This window comes from Salvia splendens, chromosome 18 (assembly GCF_004379255.2).
Source record: "Salvia splendens isolate huo1 chromosome 18, SspV2, whole genome shotgun sequence".
In the NCBI taxonomy this organism is placed as follows: domain Eukaryota; kingdom Viridiplantae; phylum Streptophyta; class Magnoliopsida; order Lamiales; family Lamiaceae; genus Salvia; species Salvia splendens.
The window spans coordinates 20,832,047-20,847,479 of NC_056049.1; the positions used below are offsets into that span (position 1 = coordinate 20,832,047).

A 15,433-nucleotide genomic window follows, 5' to 3' on the forward strand; every position below is an offset into this window, starting at 1 on the left:
GTTTGCGAGGAAAAAATAACAAGTTATTTTCAACTTGTTTAAATCATTACGTTGAAACGACCAAACATAACTTGTAAAATATTTTGAATTTGAAAATGAACATGAATATGTTTATGTACAGTATGGCTAAGAGATCTAAATCTACTATAGAAACTCACCTTTATTGGACTATAATAGATACGGTGATATTGGGTATCAGCCCGATGCTCCTGCAGCATCGTCTTCTCTTTCTTCTTCTTTAGCAAATTCTTTGATCAATTGGCGCTGCCTCTGTGTCAGGTTTCTGGCACAAGGTAACACACAAAACAAAGCAAATAAGTTCAGTGATATGCTTGACATCGTGTAAATAAACAGCATTCAAGACGATGATCTTGACGCAATATGACAACAATGAGTTACATCATTTAATTATTAGTCATGATATAAGCAGCTAAACTTCTGAAGGAAAGTTTTAACTAAAGAGGGTTCTTACGTCGGAATGCTAACGTTAAAGTGCACATATTGATCACCAAATGAAAACGAATTTCGGACTTTAATCCCTGCACAAGACAAACCAAGATACACAGTTAATTAAGAAAAATGGCGTAAGAGGCGAACAACAATGAGCAAACTGAAAGAACAATACGTTCCCAGATACCCATTATTAGATGATATTAGAAACATGCCAAGCAAGTAACATGAAAGGCCATAGTGTTACTGGCAACTCAATATTTGCAACAAGTCAAGAAATAGCTACCTATAATTACATTGCATTTACCTGGAAGTACAAAATATCCATAACAAAACAAAATATCCAAGAAATGATGCTATTTATCACGTGCAGAACTAAATATCAAAGAGAAAAGGAGACCATGATGATATCAAGGTAAACTTGCCCTTTTTCCTCGGCCCAGGTTGAGTGCCAGGGCGAACCTACATATCAAAAATGAATCATGGTAGGTGAATGTTAGATAAGACTCGTATTTGAGAGTACGCTACAGCAAGCACCCATTACACAAATCTGAATAATACTAAACCCCAATTTACGAGTCCTAAACCATCCCAAAAGAGAAGAAAACAAGATGCAGAATGTTATGATATCAAAAATGGAAGTCACAGACACATTTTTAAACGTATATATTATGACATAATTGACATTAAATACTAGACAATAAATAAAGTAATAAGCTATATCTAACAAACCTTAACAACAACATCCCCAGAGAGTGTAGGAACCTGGATCGTTCCTCCCAAAATTGCCTGCAAAAGAGCACGAGATCTATTCAACGACAAAATTACGATATCCAGACACCAGAAAGAAGAAACACGGAAAGCATATAAGCTTGCTTCTTATACTTGTCGATGTTTTTCAATTTGACGGGATCAACTAATGCATAGCTAAATTCGATGAAACCAAAGTTGGCCAATTTATGAACTTAACGTGATCTATAGTTATCAAATCCAAAGAATGAACCTCCACTTACTAGACAAGTATTACCTGAGTGATGCTCAAAATTGTATCAACATGGATATCAGCCCCTTCTCTTCGGAACACTGGGTCTTCTTTGACCTGTAAATAATCCAGCATGGTTATAAGCATATCAGGGTCAACCCATATGCTACACAACGAAATTGTAACATCAGCTAGAGAGGAAGCAAATCAAGCCACCTTAATCATAACAAAAAGATCGCCTGGTTGATTTCCATCAGGATCCGATCCACCACTTCTGGGGATTTTAATGGTGTCATTGTTGTCCACTCCTGCAGATACAGAACCATGCAGAACGATGTCATTTTGGAACTACGTTTATCATCATAGTTACCATCGTCATCATATACCCTAAAATACCTTAACCAGAGAACAATCAAAATGATTTAAAGACACTACATCAGAAATCAGACAAATATATTCAACATGAAGGATGCTTCTAACAAAAAATTGATAATTCAAAGGATACGTCTAATATCAGGGATTTACTGAAATTGTGCTATGTGGTTGCTAGTGTAGAAACTAGAAAGACTGTACTCTCCCAACCAGTGGAGGTTCAATAGATTAAGCTATTTTAAGAGGAAAAAGCAATAAAATAAATTCATCCATCCTAATTTTGCAGTCATTACTGTCAAAACAGCAATTTTATGCATAAAGTTTCCAACTGGGAGAAATTTTGAAACGGAACTCAAAATAACCTTAATAAAACAAGTAGTATTCTCTGAGCTCACCTGCCATGATATTCACCTTCACAGTCTTCGGCCCTTTTACCACCCGCTTACCCCGACAGGACTTGCAGAAGTTCTGTTTGAGACAGGACAAAAAGTAAGACTATTATAACTAACCAACTTAATTTCAATGTAAGTAGAGCATAATAGAATTCAACTCATTCAATCCATATAGGATAGGAGTTTTATTTTAAGCAACACCACTACTTATTCCAGCAACTATTTCAACCCTCAGATATAATGAATTGTGATTAGTTGAAAGCGCAGTTTCTCACAGGAGTGACTTGACATAATGATGCCTGATATATACTTTGGGACTTGACATAATGATGGCTGATGTACACATGTGATAAAAACTCAACAAACTCATGTATCTATTGTTTCATCTGCAGTTAACTGATGACTGATGCACCATTTGACTTCAGCCATTGAAACTTTTTGCATGCCAAAGAAGGCAAAACAATGAGAAATACAATGAAGTTGAGCTCAATTCAGGCTGATGCACCTTTTCTACACTATCATTTATACATGACTGAAACAAGAGATACCTTATAGCTACAAACTAATATTGTAAAAAACTTTCATTAGGAAACAATGGCACAACATTATCCAACAGAAAAATTCCAGCAATCACGAAGTCCATCCAGTATCCAGTGAATTTTTTGTTCGCAACATAAGTGAACACAGTCACATTAAATGAACAACTTCAGAGGGCATAGTAAAGCATGCATCCAAAGCAACAAAATGCAGACTAGAATATTATTAGTAACTTAATTATGGAAACATAAAATGACATACCGAAACAATTTTTCCAGCTCCCTTACAATTTGGACATGTAGCTTGAAGTGTGAAAGGACCATTTTGTGAGATAACCTGTGAAAGACAACCAAGAAGTTTAAAACAAAGTTTCCAAGTATAACAAGTATTTTCATAGGTACTCACCATGCCAGAACCTCTACAGCGTTTACAAGTTTCAGGCTTTGTTCCAGGAGGAACACCAGCTCCACCTAAAATTGGAAATTGTGAGATTCTTAGTAATGAACTCAGAAGAATAACATGTGACCAGTTTTATACTTTCAAGGAAAGAATAGTTCGTGACTCAAACTCAGTTTGATTATATGGGGAGAAATATGACCATACCACAAGTTTCACAAGTTAAATCAGTCATGACTGACAGTGTTTTGGTGCATCCTTGGACAGCTTCCATAAAGGATAGTTCAACAGCAATATTGAAATTTGTCAGGCTACACTCCTCCCCCTCCCCAAAAAAAAGAAATATATATATAGATATGAGCTGTATGCTGCTATTGTCTGATCAACTGATAATACCTTAATATCTTCTCCACCCATGTCCCTATTGAATATGTTGAAAATCTGATCTCCAAGAAAACCCGAACACAAAAAAGCACATGTCAATCCTTAAACGTAAGTAGAAGCTAAACGAGTATTGTACAAGGGCAAAGCAACTTCACAAATATAAACATGTGCAGGCTAACAACAAGTCAAGGTTGTGTTAGCAGTAAACCTCCTTCTATATACGACAAATAAAAACAAGAACCAATAAATAACCCTAACAAACAAGTAAGCTATAGTTTATAAAAACAGTTAGCTTAGATAATGACTAGATAGCCAGTGTGATTTGAGAAGAGGCCAGTTCCAGTAAAACTGTAAAAGTCACCTAGCAATTAATAACTTCATCTTCTGATAGTCCTCATATATGTTAACAAGAGACATCTATATTAGCTGTTTATTCCTTCAGAAGTACTCAATGTAGAAGCAACAGTTTGAAGTGGAATGGGCAAACTCATCTTTGTTTCTTTATTCCCCACCGAACCAATCATCATTGCAAATAAAAAGCTAGTACATCATAACTACCATGGCAAAAACTATCCTAAGCTCTCCAAAAACTAAGAACTAAGTATTCTTATTTCACTTCAACAATATCCAGTCTCATTCTACTATCTGCACCAACAGATGATTCTGGAGTACTAGTATTTTGGGAACAAGGGTGAAAACCCAAAAAAGAGAAGGCATACATGGAATGGGAAAGAGGAAAGCGAACATTATAAAAAAAAGGCTCACATCTGCATTTCTGAATATGTCCTGGAAAGGATTAAAGCCACCGCCACCTCCAAATGGATCAAACCCACCTTCACCAGTACCAGCACGTTCAAAAGCTTCATGCCCAACCTGTTACAAAATACAAAGAAATTACAAGGGAATGGTTAAGATCCAAAAGCCAATCTGTGAATCTTGTGATGCAACTGTGTCAATCTGAGGATAACCCTTCTAATGCATGTAAGGAATTTTTGCAGTGTCCACATTCACAGAACATACATTGTAAACAGCATGAAGCTTCACAGCTTGCAATAGATACAGCAATCATATCTGTTAAGCTGTTAGCAGACTAGAGAAGCTAATGCTTTAAATTTGCATGCATGAAAGTGTACTGTGTCCCGAGATGAAAGTAAGAAACTAATCAACTATAATAAGTATCACAAAATAACTTTGTAGTAATATATAATGGATTATGGACCTGCTTGAGGGGGGAAGGGACATTTCACATAGCTTTTATATATCCATAAATTAGAAACTTAATTGCTGAAATCATGGATACATCAATATTTCATCTTGCCATGTACTTTCGTAGGTGCATTAAAGTCAATTAATCCAATTCATAAATGCACAAGCATATGCAATATGTGAGATTGTGAGTGGTCTTTAATAATTCCTAACCTTTTCTTAAACCTAGGTAGCAATTAAATTAATACAGGTAGCAATTACATTAATACTGAGTAATTAGAGATAGTATATTTGATACCTGATCATACTGTTGGCGCTTTTCTTCACCCTTTAATACCTACAGAAAGATGGGGATGTAAAATAAGATACAAACAAAAGACGATTGGAACTAATTCAACAAAAAACTGAAGATCCAGAAAATATACCTCGTATGCTTTCTGTACATCTTGAAATTTCTTTTCAGCTTCCTGGTCATCTTTATTAGTATCAGGATGTAACTGCTTTGCAAGCTGTTGCAAACACATCAAACAAAAAAATTTGAACAAAGCCTTTTTAACCCACTAAGATTCGTATATTCCTTTGAGAATCAAAAGAAAGGAAGAGAGGATCATACCCCGTAATAAGCTTTCTTGATTTCAGATGCTGTGGCATTTCTATTAACACCAAGGACATCATAGAAATCTCTTGACAATTGTGCTAGAAAGTGATCCAGGAGAAGCGGTAACAAGGAAAAAGAAAAGAACCAGTTAACTACAAACTTGTAAAGCAAATTGGATCATAAGTAGTAGAAGTTAATAAAATAAGAAAAAAACACAAACAACTGGTACCCTTCTAAACAAAACAAATACTACACAAAATCTCGTTTCTCTCCTATCCTATGTTTAACTAAAGGCAATACTTGACTAATTGAATACGTTAACCAGATTCAGTGAGAAATAAAGGCTTCTCCGTGAAGGGGAGAAATGCTATTAGATTAAGGTTGTGATTGAATTAGTACGTCACCGAATTCATATAGCTGATACTATGCACACCTCTAACAAAGAAAATGGTTACAACAAGAAAACAGTGATTAAATAGTTACCACTTACCAGTGGCATGAATTGACCGTTTGGCGCCTAAAATATCCCAAAAGCCAGGCTTTAACACATTACGTGCTGTATTCCAAAATTAAACAAAAAGGAAATGAGAATCAAATTACAAAGTAAGCAATTACAATCTAGAATTGGGAGATGGAAGTACCATCTCCATGATTTAAATAGAAAAGACCCCTGGATTGACTGTACGCCACGGTGCGGCGCCGACGCTCCTACACCCTCCCTTGAAGAAGGAATCGCAAAGCTACAATCAGTGACAATGATATATGCGATCCTCAAACTATTAAGAGAGAGAGGGTAAAGTCTTACTCCAATTGAATAAGAATTGTGGTGCAGAAGGGAGGTAAGAGAGCGGCGGGCGAGGCGGAGGGCATGGCACCGGGCCATCGGTTGGGCGTGTAAAATCGGGAATGGGGTAAAAGTAAACCCTAGACGTGAATCAAGTAATTAGAGGAGCAGGCTGCATGTGTAAGAAACTAGAAGAATAGCAGCTCAGTTCTTGGAATCTTCTAGACTTAATGAACGTGAATCAAGTATTGCCGATTGACGTAGCTATAAAAAAATACTACCTCCGTTCCACATTAAATGTCACATTTTTTTCATTTCGTCGTTCCACTCACATTTCACTTTTACCATTTAGTAGACCTTACATTCCACCAACCAATTCTACTATCATTTTATTATAAAACTAATATATATAAGTGAGACTCATAGTCCACTAACTTATTCAACTAATTTTTCTTTCATTTCTTAAAATCCGTATCCACACTAAATATGACACTTAATATCGGACGGGGGTAGTATGCTGCTGCTGCTGCTGCTACTACTACTACTAACAATTAGGGTGTGTTTAGGAAGATGGAATTAGAGGCTCCAATTCTAATTTCATTGTTTGGTATCACAAAAACGTATAAAATTGGAATTGAATTATAATCCCAAATTTTTCAATTCAATCATTTGAAAATTGGAATTCCAATATATACCCACTACACACGTTTCTCATACACTATACACATTTCACACACTTCACACACTACACACATTTCCGCATTACACACATTTCACACACTATACACATTTCACGCACTACAACACTACACAAATTTCACACACTACACGCACTGCGCGCATTTCACACACTACATACACTACACAAATTTCATACATTTCCTGCACTACACACTTTTCACACACTACACACTTTACACACATTTCAAGCATCCGACTTTTTTTTTAGTTTTAGATTTTTTTTCTGACCTGAATAAAAACACTGAAATTTTCCAAATGTTTAAACTGAACCAAATTTGAAATTTTAGTTTGTGAATAGTGTGTATATTTTGGGTATAAAGTGTACGTAGTGTGTTTATTTTGTGTATAGCGTGTGTGTATAATGTGCAATGTGTGGGTGCATTTTTTTGTGTATAGTGTGTGCAGTGTGTGTATTTTGTGTATTGTGTTGTGTACATGGTGTGTATATTGTGTGCATTGAATGTATTTTGTGTATAATGTGTGTAGTGTGTGTATATTGTATGCAGTGTGTGTATTATGTGTATAGTGTGTGTATTTTGTGTATTGTGTGTGTGTGCAGGGTGTGTATATTGTGTGCATTGAATGTATTTTGTGTATAATGTGTGTAGTGTGTGTATATTGTATGCAGTGTGTGTATTATGTGTGCAGTGTGTGCGGTGTGTGTATGTGTCTAGAGTATGTGTATTTTGTGTGAAGTGTGTGTGAGTGTGCATTTTGTGTATAGTGTGTGTCGTGTGTGTGCACAAATTATTCAAATTCAATTTCATATCAATTACTTTACTTCACCAAACGTAGGATTGGAATTGAAATCCAATTCCATAGAATCCAATTCCAATTCAATTCTAATTCTGTGTACCAAGCGGAGTCTTAATACAACTACATAGAGGAGGTTATTTTGTGGAGTACGTTTAAATTGAAAGAAAAAAATTTGCATTAAACCCAAACTTCTTAAATGAAAGGTTTCATAAACACTAGGGGCTTGTTTGAATGCCATGTTACACCCACGTTAGGCCCTTTTTTCCATTGTTTGAATGCCACATTAGTGCTAGCCCAAGATCCGGGAAAATATTTGTGATCCGTTTTTTCTTAGTTTCTTAACCCAATTTCAGAGCAAACCCTACACCTCTCATCCACTGCGTTTGTGGCCAACCATGAAAATCAAGATAAGAAAAGATGATTCGTTGACCGATTTACCCCCGTTTTTTTCTGTATACATCCATTAGTTCCCTTTCGAATAGTGTTTGCTTTGCCCAATTTGGTTGTGCGCAAATCCTCCCTAAGTCTGATATCTACATCCTGCCGGTGAAATCAAGCTTTGCCGCAGCTACCCGGAAGACTTAAGCTTTGCAGCAGCTACCAGGCCGACTGAAGCTTTGCAACAGGTACCCGACATTTCATTGGAAAATCGACATGGCTGATGGAGTTATTGGCAAAGAGGTATTTTATCATTACCCTTATTTCCTACGATCTGAGCATATAATACACTAATTTTTAGGAAGAAATTTTCATATTCTTTTCAGTATTTGGGACTTATTCAAATGTACCAAAATTTTACTCAAGCTCCTTTTCGTTGTTGTATTATGTGAAACTATGTAGATATCATACTTCTTGAAGCATTTTTTATTTTCAGAATTTTGGACTTCTTCAATTGTACCAAAATTTTAATCAAGCCTTTTTTAGGTTCTGTTTTATGTGAAATTATGTTCTGAATGGGCTAATCCAGACAGTTGTTTTTTATAAGCGTTTGGTTTAGAGTACTAATTTGAATGATTTGCACCAGGGTTCACCACTTACACAAGAAATGACAAATATCATGTTAGTGATTGAAGAACTGATGAAAATTCATGACCGTAATATTTTACTGCTCTGTCATGTACTCTCGATGATTAACCGTTGAAGGTAGAGAAATAAGAGAAGACGTCTTGCTGGAACGTTTGCGTTGCTAGATAGAATTCCTGAACAAGTCCGACCCATGAATAGAATGGTTGGTATCACAGATAGGAGCTGCATTGATTATTTAAGGATAGACAGAAATACCTTTGGGCGACTATGTCGCCTCCTTCGAGATCGAATCGGTCTTACAGACCAGAAATTCGTGACGCTAGAAGAACAGGTGGCTATGTTTTTGTGCATATTGTCTCATCACGAGAAGTCACGTATTGTGGGCTTCAAGTTTATGTGGTCTTCTCAGACGGTTTCCCACTATATGCATATTGTTTTGCGTGGCGTGCTACAACTATACGAAGTCTTATTAGTGAAACCTGAACCAATCGGCCAGGATTGCGTTGACTCAAGGTGGAAATGGTTTCAGGTTCGCACAATGAACTGGATGCTCATATGTAATTACATTAAAATAATGCTTTAGAAACTAGATGTGTTTTTTTACATTATTTTCTCGAACACGGGGTTGTCTTGGTGCATTAGATGGCACCTATATAAATGTTCGAGTGCCACTCGCAGACGCACTAAGGTACCGTACCAGAAAGGGCCATATAGCCACGAACACTCTAGCTGTGTGTGACCGATATTTGAGATTTGTATATGTACTTCCGAGATGGGAGGGTTCGGCTGATGATTCGCGCATCTTGCGTGATGCACTCAGTCGACCACACGGCCTCAAAGTACCAAAAGGTTAGTATCAACCCATGCTTATATGTATGTTAGGTACAGATTTGCACTTTTATTTTTAAAATATATTCTTGTATAATATTTTTGTTATGATCATCTACACTTGTATAGGTTTTATTACCTTTGTGACAACGAGTATGCAAATAGAGAAGGATTCTTGACGCCATACAGGGGAGTTAGATACCATTTAAAAGAATGGGCCCCTGGTTGTGCGGCTCCTCAAACCCGTGTAGAGCTTTTTAACATGAGACACACAAAGGCAAGGAATGTGATTGAGAGGGCGTTCGTTGTGCTCAAAATGAGGTGGGGAATACTTCGAAGTTCGAGTTTCTATCCAATAGATGTTCAGACCCTCCTCATCCACGCCTGTTTTTTGCTACATAACTTCATTCGCAGCCAAATAAAAGTGGATCCAGTAGAAGAACAGCTTAGTGGTGAAGATAACAATGACAATTGTGTCGACATTGAACCAGATCCCGAATACATACCGCATGTCGAGCCTAGCAACGCATGGAATATGAGAAAAGATGATTTGACTCAGTGGGACGAATTTAATACGTAGATATGCTGCTAAATAGTTTTAGCAAAACTACACTTTTTGTTGTTGTACACTTTATAATAACTTTTGTGTTTGATGTTATATTGTCGTTCATCTGTTATGCTCTGGATGATCCGTTGATTTATTTCTACTCGTTGAGTATTATAGTATGTTATGTCAATCTGCATAAATGTGAGATATTGACGGCATACAAAAACAAATCATGGGACTCATAATGGAAATAAATGTAATTGGCAAATAAAGCATAAGCATATATTCATAGAAACTGCACAACCCACATCCCTAATATTCATCAAAACAGAAGTGCATCAAGTCTTCTTGGCATACATGAAGATACCACAAACTATTACAGACAAAATAGAGATGACCGAAAAGATCATCTCGGGAAAAATTGGCCCATTTATTGGGCACTGAACTATGAAAACTATTATAACCGAGGCTACATTAGGCTAATCCAATTGACTACTTAAGGCTTCATCCCAACATCCTAACGTTCGAATGTGATATAGAACTGAACCTCGCCCACTTCCACCAATTGGAAGTTACATTGAACACCCTCCCTCAGATTATTCTGGTCTCGGAAACAACGTCATCTATGTTCAACCCAAATCTTAGATTTTGATTTAGCCAAAGTTATCTCGAACGTATTCTCATCGGTTGTCAGGTAAGCTGTAGATCCATTGGTCGACGTATGAATATGTTGCCTCCAAAAACCTAGAGGTAGCTTCTGTTGATGGACGAAGATGTTATAAAATATCATGCATGATTCTGAATTACTGCATATTCGACAATGGCATTACCAATGTGCGCTGGATGTGTGCTTTTGTGAGAACAACAATAAAGGTTGGGTGATCGTTGATGTCAATTGCACCGAGTTGAGATTCATAGCTCTCATCCAAAACAGAATCAGTCCTGGTCTCGGTCTCAGTCTCGGATGGCTCATAGTCGTCCGAGCTCTTCACATTGGGGGGGGAATGCACCAGTCATATGATCTGCAAGCTCAGCTGCAAAATGGAGAAAGTAAATCAATTTAAGTAATATTTGAGGGCAATATTTGTGGGCATTATTTAGTAAATGGTATATATTACGATCAATATCTTCCAAACACGGACATCGGCTATGAAAGTCATAGCGTTGGACTTCAAATAGCCCTGGTCCCACTAGAATGAATGTTAGAAAATCTGAGTGTGCTATGCGATTGTCACTTACCACCGCTGACTGGGCTACCACTATCATTGCCGTGAATATGGTCTCCCATGATGTCGTAAATCACGCAGACAGAGCTATAAAGTAATTGGGAGATGAATGTGTTAAAGGCTGTCAAATTCAGTTCATAAATTTTGAGTGGAAAGAACCAACACAAAACACAATCAATAAGAAAGCATGACACACCCATATGAACCACTATATTTATTGCACGATGAAGGATTACAAATATGGACTTCATAATTAAGTTTCAATAATAGATACAATTTGGGCGATTTTTACCTGTAATCGACTTCCTCAGATTTTTCGCAAGAGATAATTGCAAGTTTCAAGTGATATGGATTGCTTGTATAAAATGGGTTTCAGAGTGACAGCAAATGAAAATGAATTATTTGCTATTTGGCGCCAATTAGGGTTTCATGGGATAAAACTGTAATTTCCTTTTATAAAACAAGGTCATTGATGTCAATTTAAAATCATATCTTTTGGTATGTGTTGCCTGATCAAACACATATATTTAATTGACAAAGTATCAACTAGACATCCAAACACTAAAATATGATACGTAACTATATCTAGGAAATCAAGTTATAACACCCTGTTTTACTATCTTGCTATATCTAAAGATTACCAACATTGCAATCAAACAAGCCTAGCAATACAATACAATACAATACAATACTTAAGTGATACTCCGTCTTTGGTACGTGTCTTTTGTAGAGAAGCTAAATTATAACAAGTCTCTGAATTTTCGAAATGCAAAATAGCAACGTCTTTCACCCATATCTTTAATTGCGTGTCATCCTTGGGCAGGAGCCATGCTAATCTTCTGTGTATCGTTCCAATTTTATCGGATGTCCCCGAAGGGACCCCATATCTTTAATTGGGAACCCATGCTTTTCTTTAATTATGAATTTTCACAAGATGTTACGAAACATATACTATATGGTTCCCATGATGAAATAAATCAAGAAAAACAGTAGGGAGTGTACTAAGTACTCCCTCCGCTCCTTTGTAGTGAAATCATTTTACCATTTTAGTACGTTACATAGCAGTAGAGAGAATGAAGATGATGAGGAGCAATAGCATCACTGATTGTGTTATTAACAAATGCTCTTATTTCTGTGGTCAAAATATGTTGTATACACTATATGCAAGACTGCTCTAGCTGTGTAAAGTCCAAATTCACATGGTCCCAACAGCCCACTAGATAATGCAGAGTGCACAAATCTTGACCAAACAACAATAATTCAAATCCAAAAATAGCACTATAAAATCTCAAAAATTCCATCTTTCTTTTCCCATCCACCAACAACCATGCTACCACTACTCCTCACCATCACTTTCATTCTCTTCCACCTTCACATCTCTGCTGCAGCACGGCTCTGTCGTTGGGATGACAGAGCCGCGCTGACAGCATTCAAAAACAGCTTCACCAACCCCAACCCCTTCCCCACGTGGGACCCCGCCTTCGACTGCTGCGACTGGTACGGCGTCAAATGCAACGACACCACCAGCCGCGTCATTAGCCTCGACATAGCCTCCCACGGCTCCCTCACCGGCCCCATCCCTTCGTCCCTCGCCAACCTAACGTACCTCCAAAATCTCTGCCTCCACAAAATCCCCAACCTAGTAGGCCAAACCCCACCTTCACTCACAAAAATACCTAACTTGAGATTCCGTGTAATAAGCTGGACTAACATCTCAGGACCAATACCACATTTCCTTGCCCAAATCAAGAATCTAGCATACCTAGACCTCTCCTTCAACCGCCTCTCCGGCACACTCCCTCCTTCCCTCCCGACTCTCCCGTACCTCTTCGCAATTGATTTAAGTCGAAACCAGCTCACCGGCCCCATCCCAGAAGCGTTCGGACACTTCCAAAAAGCCGCAGGATTCCAAGCACTCGACCTCTCTCACAACAAACTTTTCGGGCCTCTTCCATCTTCTTTGACCAATGTACCCTTCTCGTCCGTGGATGTTTGTAGAAACAATCTGACTGGCGACACGTCGGTGTTCTTTGGGAAGGGGAAGGCCGCGAGCAGGATTGACATATCGAGGAACGGGTTCGAGTTTGATCTGTCGAAGGAGAGCTTCATGGAGTCGCTAGACATGTTGGACATATCGCATAACAGGATATATGGGGAGATTCCGAAGCAGATAACGGAGGCTGTTTACTTTCAGTTTTTGAATGTTAGTTATAACAGATTGTGAGAGGGTGGAAGTTGAGGTATAGATCGGAGCCTTGGGAGAATTCGTCGTTTGTGCATAATCGGTGCCTTTGTGGGATTCCTTTGAATCCATGCAAATGAATGTCTAATTTAATGTTGTGCAACATAGGCTCGAGGTAGTGCTCTATCATGTGATCGAATGAGTCGATATGTTGTGCCAATTTTATAATTATCTGAAATTTGGTTTTGAGTATTTTTGTTGTAATTTATGATTGTCCTTAAATATATACCCATGTAATGAGCAAATCTTTTGTAACAAAAAATGAACCGTGAGAATCATATTTTAATTGGATCTTACATTAGTTTAGTTCTTAACCATAATCAAGTAGAATATCTGATTTTTTGTTAAAATATACCCCCTCCCTCAACGAAAAATAGTTTCACTTTGTCATTTTGGGATGTTCACTAAAGATAGTCCAATTTCTAAAAATAGAAAGTTTTTCGCTCATACTTTACTCATTTTTTCTCTTTATATTTCTTACTTTATCTACTTACTTTTTCTCATTCTCTCTTACTTTACCAATTTTCTCATTAAAACCAGTAGCATCCACAATTAAGAATATTGTTTTTGGACTGATGGAGTAAATAGTTTAACTATTTAATTATAAGGAAAATTAAAAAGGTAAAAAATAAAGCAAAAAGAAAAAGAAAGTAAAAATTGATGGGAATCAAAATCACATAACGATACTACTTGATGAATTGTTAAAATCAATCTAAGTATTCTTTAAATTTGCATGTTAGTGGATAATAGCATCCACAATGGTGGCGAGCGGACCGACTAGCCGATCTCCGGTGCTAGCTGGTCCGCTCGCCGAACCATTGTAACCGGCTAGCCGAATTTCGGCTAAAAAATCGGCGAGTGCACTCCGATTTCCGAGCGCTGGCCGATACGCTCGCCGATCCGCTGGCTGCCATTGCAGGCTCCGGATCGGCGAGCGGATTTTTTTTTAATTTTCGAATATATACGCGATTTGCACGTTATTTTCATTTGCACCGCTTGTTTTAACAAGTATTCTCTCTATCTTAATTTATGTACAAGAGCAACAACGCGCAGTGGATAACAACAACGAAGGTACTCCAGTGACGAGCGAGTCTCAAACTCCCTCGGTACCTCGTGGGAGGTGGATGGGGTCCAATGCCCGGGTACTACAACATGTACCCGTGGCAACAGATGATGCCTGAGATAGCAACCGGGGGTAGTATGCCCGGGATGGCAGGTGGGGTTAGTATGCCGGGATGGAAGGGAGTACCGGGAAAGCATCCTGGTATGCAGATGATGTCGGGGTGGGCACCCGTGATGCAGATGATGTCGGGGTGGGCACCCGTGATGCAGCCCGTGACGCAGGGGACACCGGGGGGGGAACAACGTCTATCGCCCCAGTTTTAATTTTTCGACTGCTTCTTCGCACACATCGACCCCATCGGAGACGCGGTTCACGCAATTTGAGACTTTCTCCTTAGGGGAGTTAGGGTTTGATCTTCTCGGGGTTCAGGAAACTCCCGTTCAAACGGGGGGAGTAGGGCGGGGTCGGGCCGACCCAAAGAAGAAGGGCAAGAGGAAGGGCAAAAGGGTCGGCGAGTCGTCGCAGCCGGTTGATGACGACAGCCAGGTACGGAGGAAGTGGACGGATGCGGAGAACGTCGCGCTGTCCAAGGCGTGAGTGAGTGTTTGCGATGATCCCCTCACTTCGAACAATCAGATGATTGTCAACTTGTGGGCCAAAATAGCAGCAGCCTACAAGGCATTTTGCCCGGAGGGGAGACTACGCAACGGGGAGGAGTGCCGGAAGGCGTGGGACCGAATCAGGGCTGGGGTCTCCCGATTTTCGGGCTTGTACGCCAACGCCCTCAGCATGCAGAGCAGTGGCCAAACTGACGAGGACTGCAGGAGGATAGCGGAGAAAGCCTTCCCCGTGCCCGGGCTCTATAAGAAGTTCACCTACTGGAACTGCTATGAGGTGCTGACA

The 15,433-nt window shown here is 38.7% G+C and overlaps 2 protein-coding genes and 1 non-coding gene across 3 annotated transcripts; 1 reads left to right on the forward strand and 2 right to left on the reverse strand.

The window, feature by feature from the left end:
* Positions 1 to 67: 67 nt before the first annotated feature.
* LOC121776893 (chaperone protein dnaJ GFA2, mitochondrial-like) lies at positions 68 to 6,200 on the reverse strand. The gene is made up of 17 exons (XM_042174043.1): positions 6,062 to 6,200; positions 5,808 to 5,873; positions 5,333 to 5,415; positions 5,145 to 5,228; positions 5,018 to 5,056; positions 4,279 to 4,386; positions 3,526 to 3,570; positions 3,337 to 3,445; positions 3,139 to 3,203; positions 2,995 to 3,069; positions 2,200 to 2,272; positions 1,649 to 1,740; positions 1,478 to 1,549; positions 1,183 to 1,239; positions 876 to 912; positions 473 to 539; positions 68 to 283 (listed from the first exon to the last, which is right to left on the reverse strand). Exons 1-17 carry the CDS (start codon positions 6,198 to 6,200, stop codon positions 196 to 198), a joined length of 1,299 nt encoding a protein of 432 aa, XP_042029977.1. The 3' UTR covers positions 68 to 195.
* A 5,802-nt stretch (positions 6,201 to 12,002) lies between these two features.
* Positions 12,003 to 12,105, reverse strand: LOC121778014. The gene has a single exon (XR_006045588.1). It is a non-coding gene; the product is annotated as a U6 spliceosomal RNA (small nuclear RNA).
* A 447-nt stretch (positions 12,106 to 12,552) lies between these two features.
* Positions 12,553 to 13,763, forward strand: LOC121776255 (polygalacturonase inhibitor 1-like). The gene has a single exon (XM_042173416.1). The coding sequence runs from the start codon at positions 12,553 to 12,555 to the stop codon at positions 13,447 to 13,449; it is 897 nt and encodes a 298-aa protein (XP_042029350.1). The 3' UTR covers positions 13,450 to 13,763.
* The last annotated feature ends 1,670 nt before the right edge of the window (positions 13,764 to 15,433 follow it).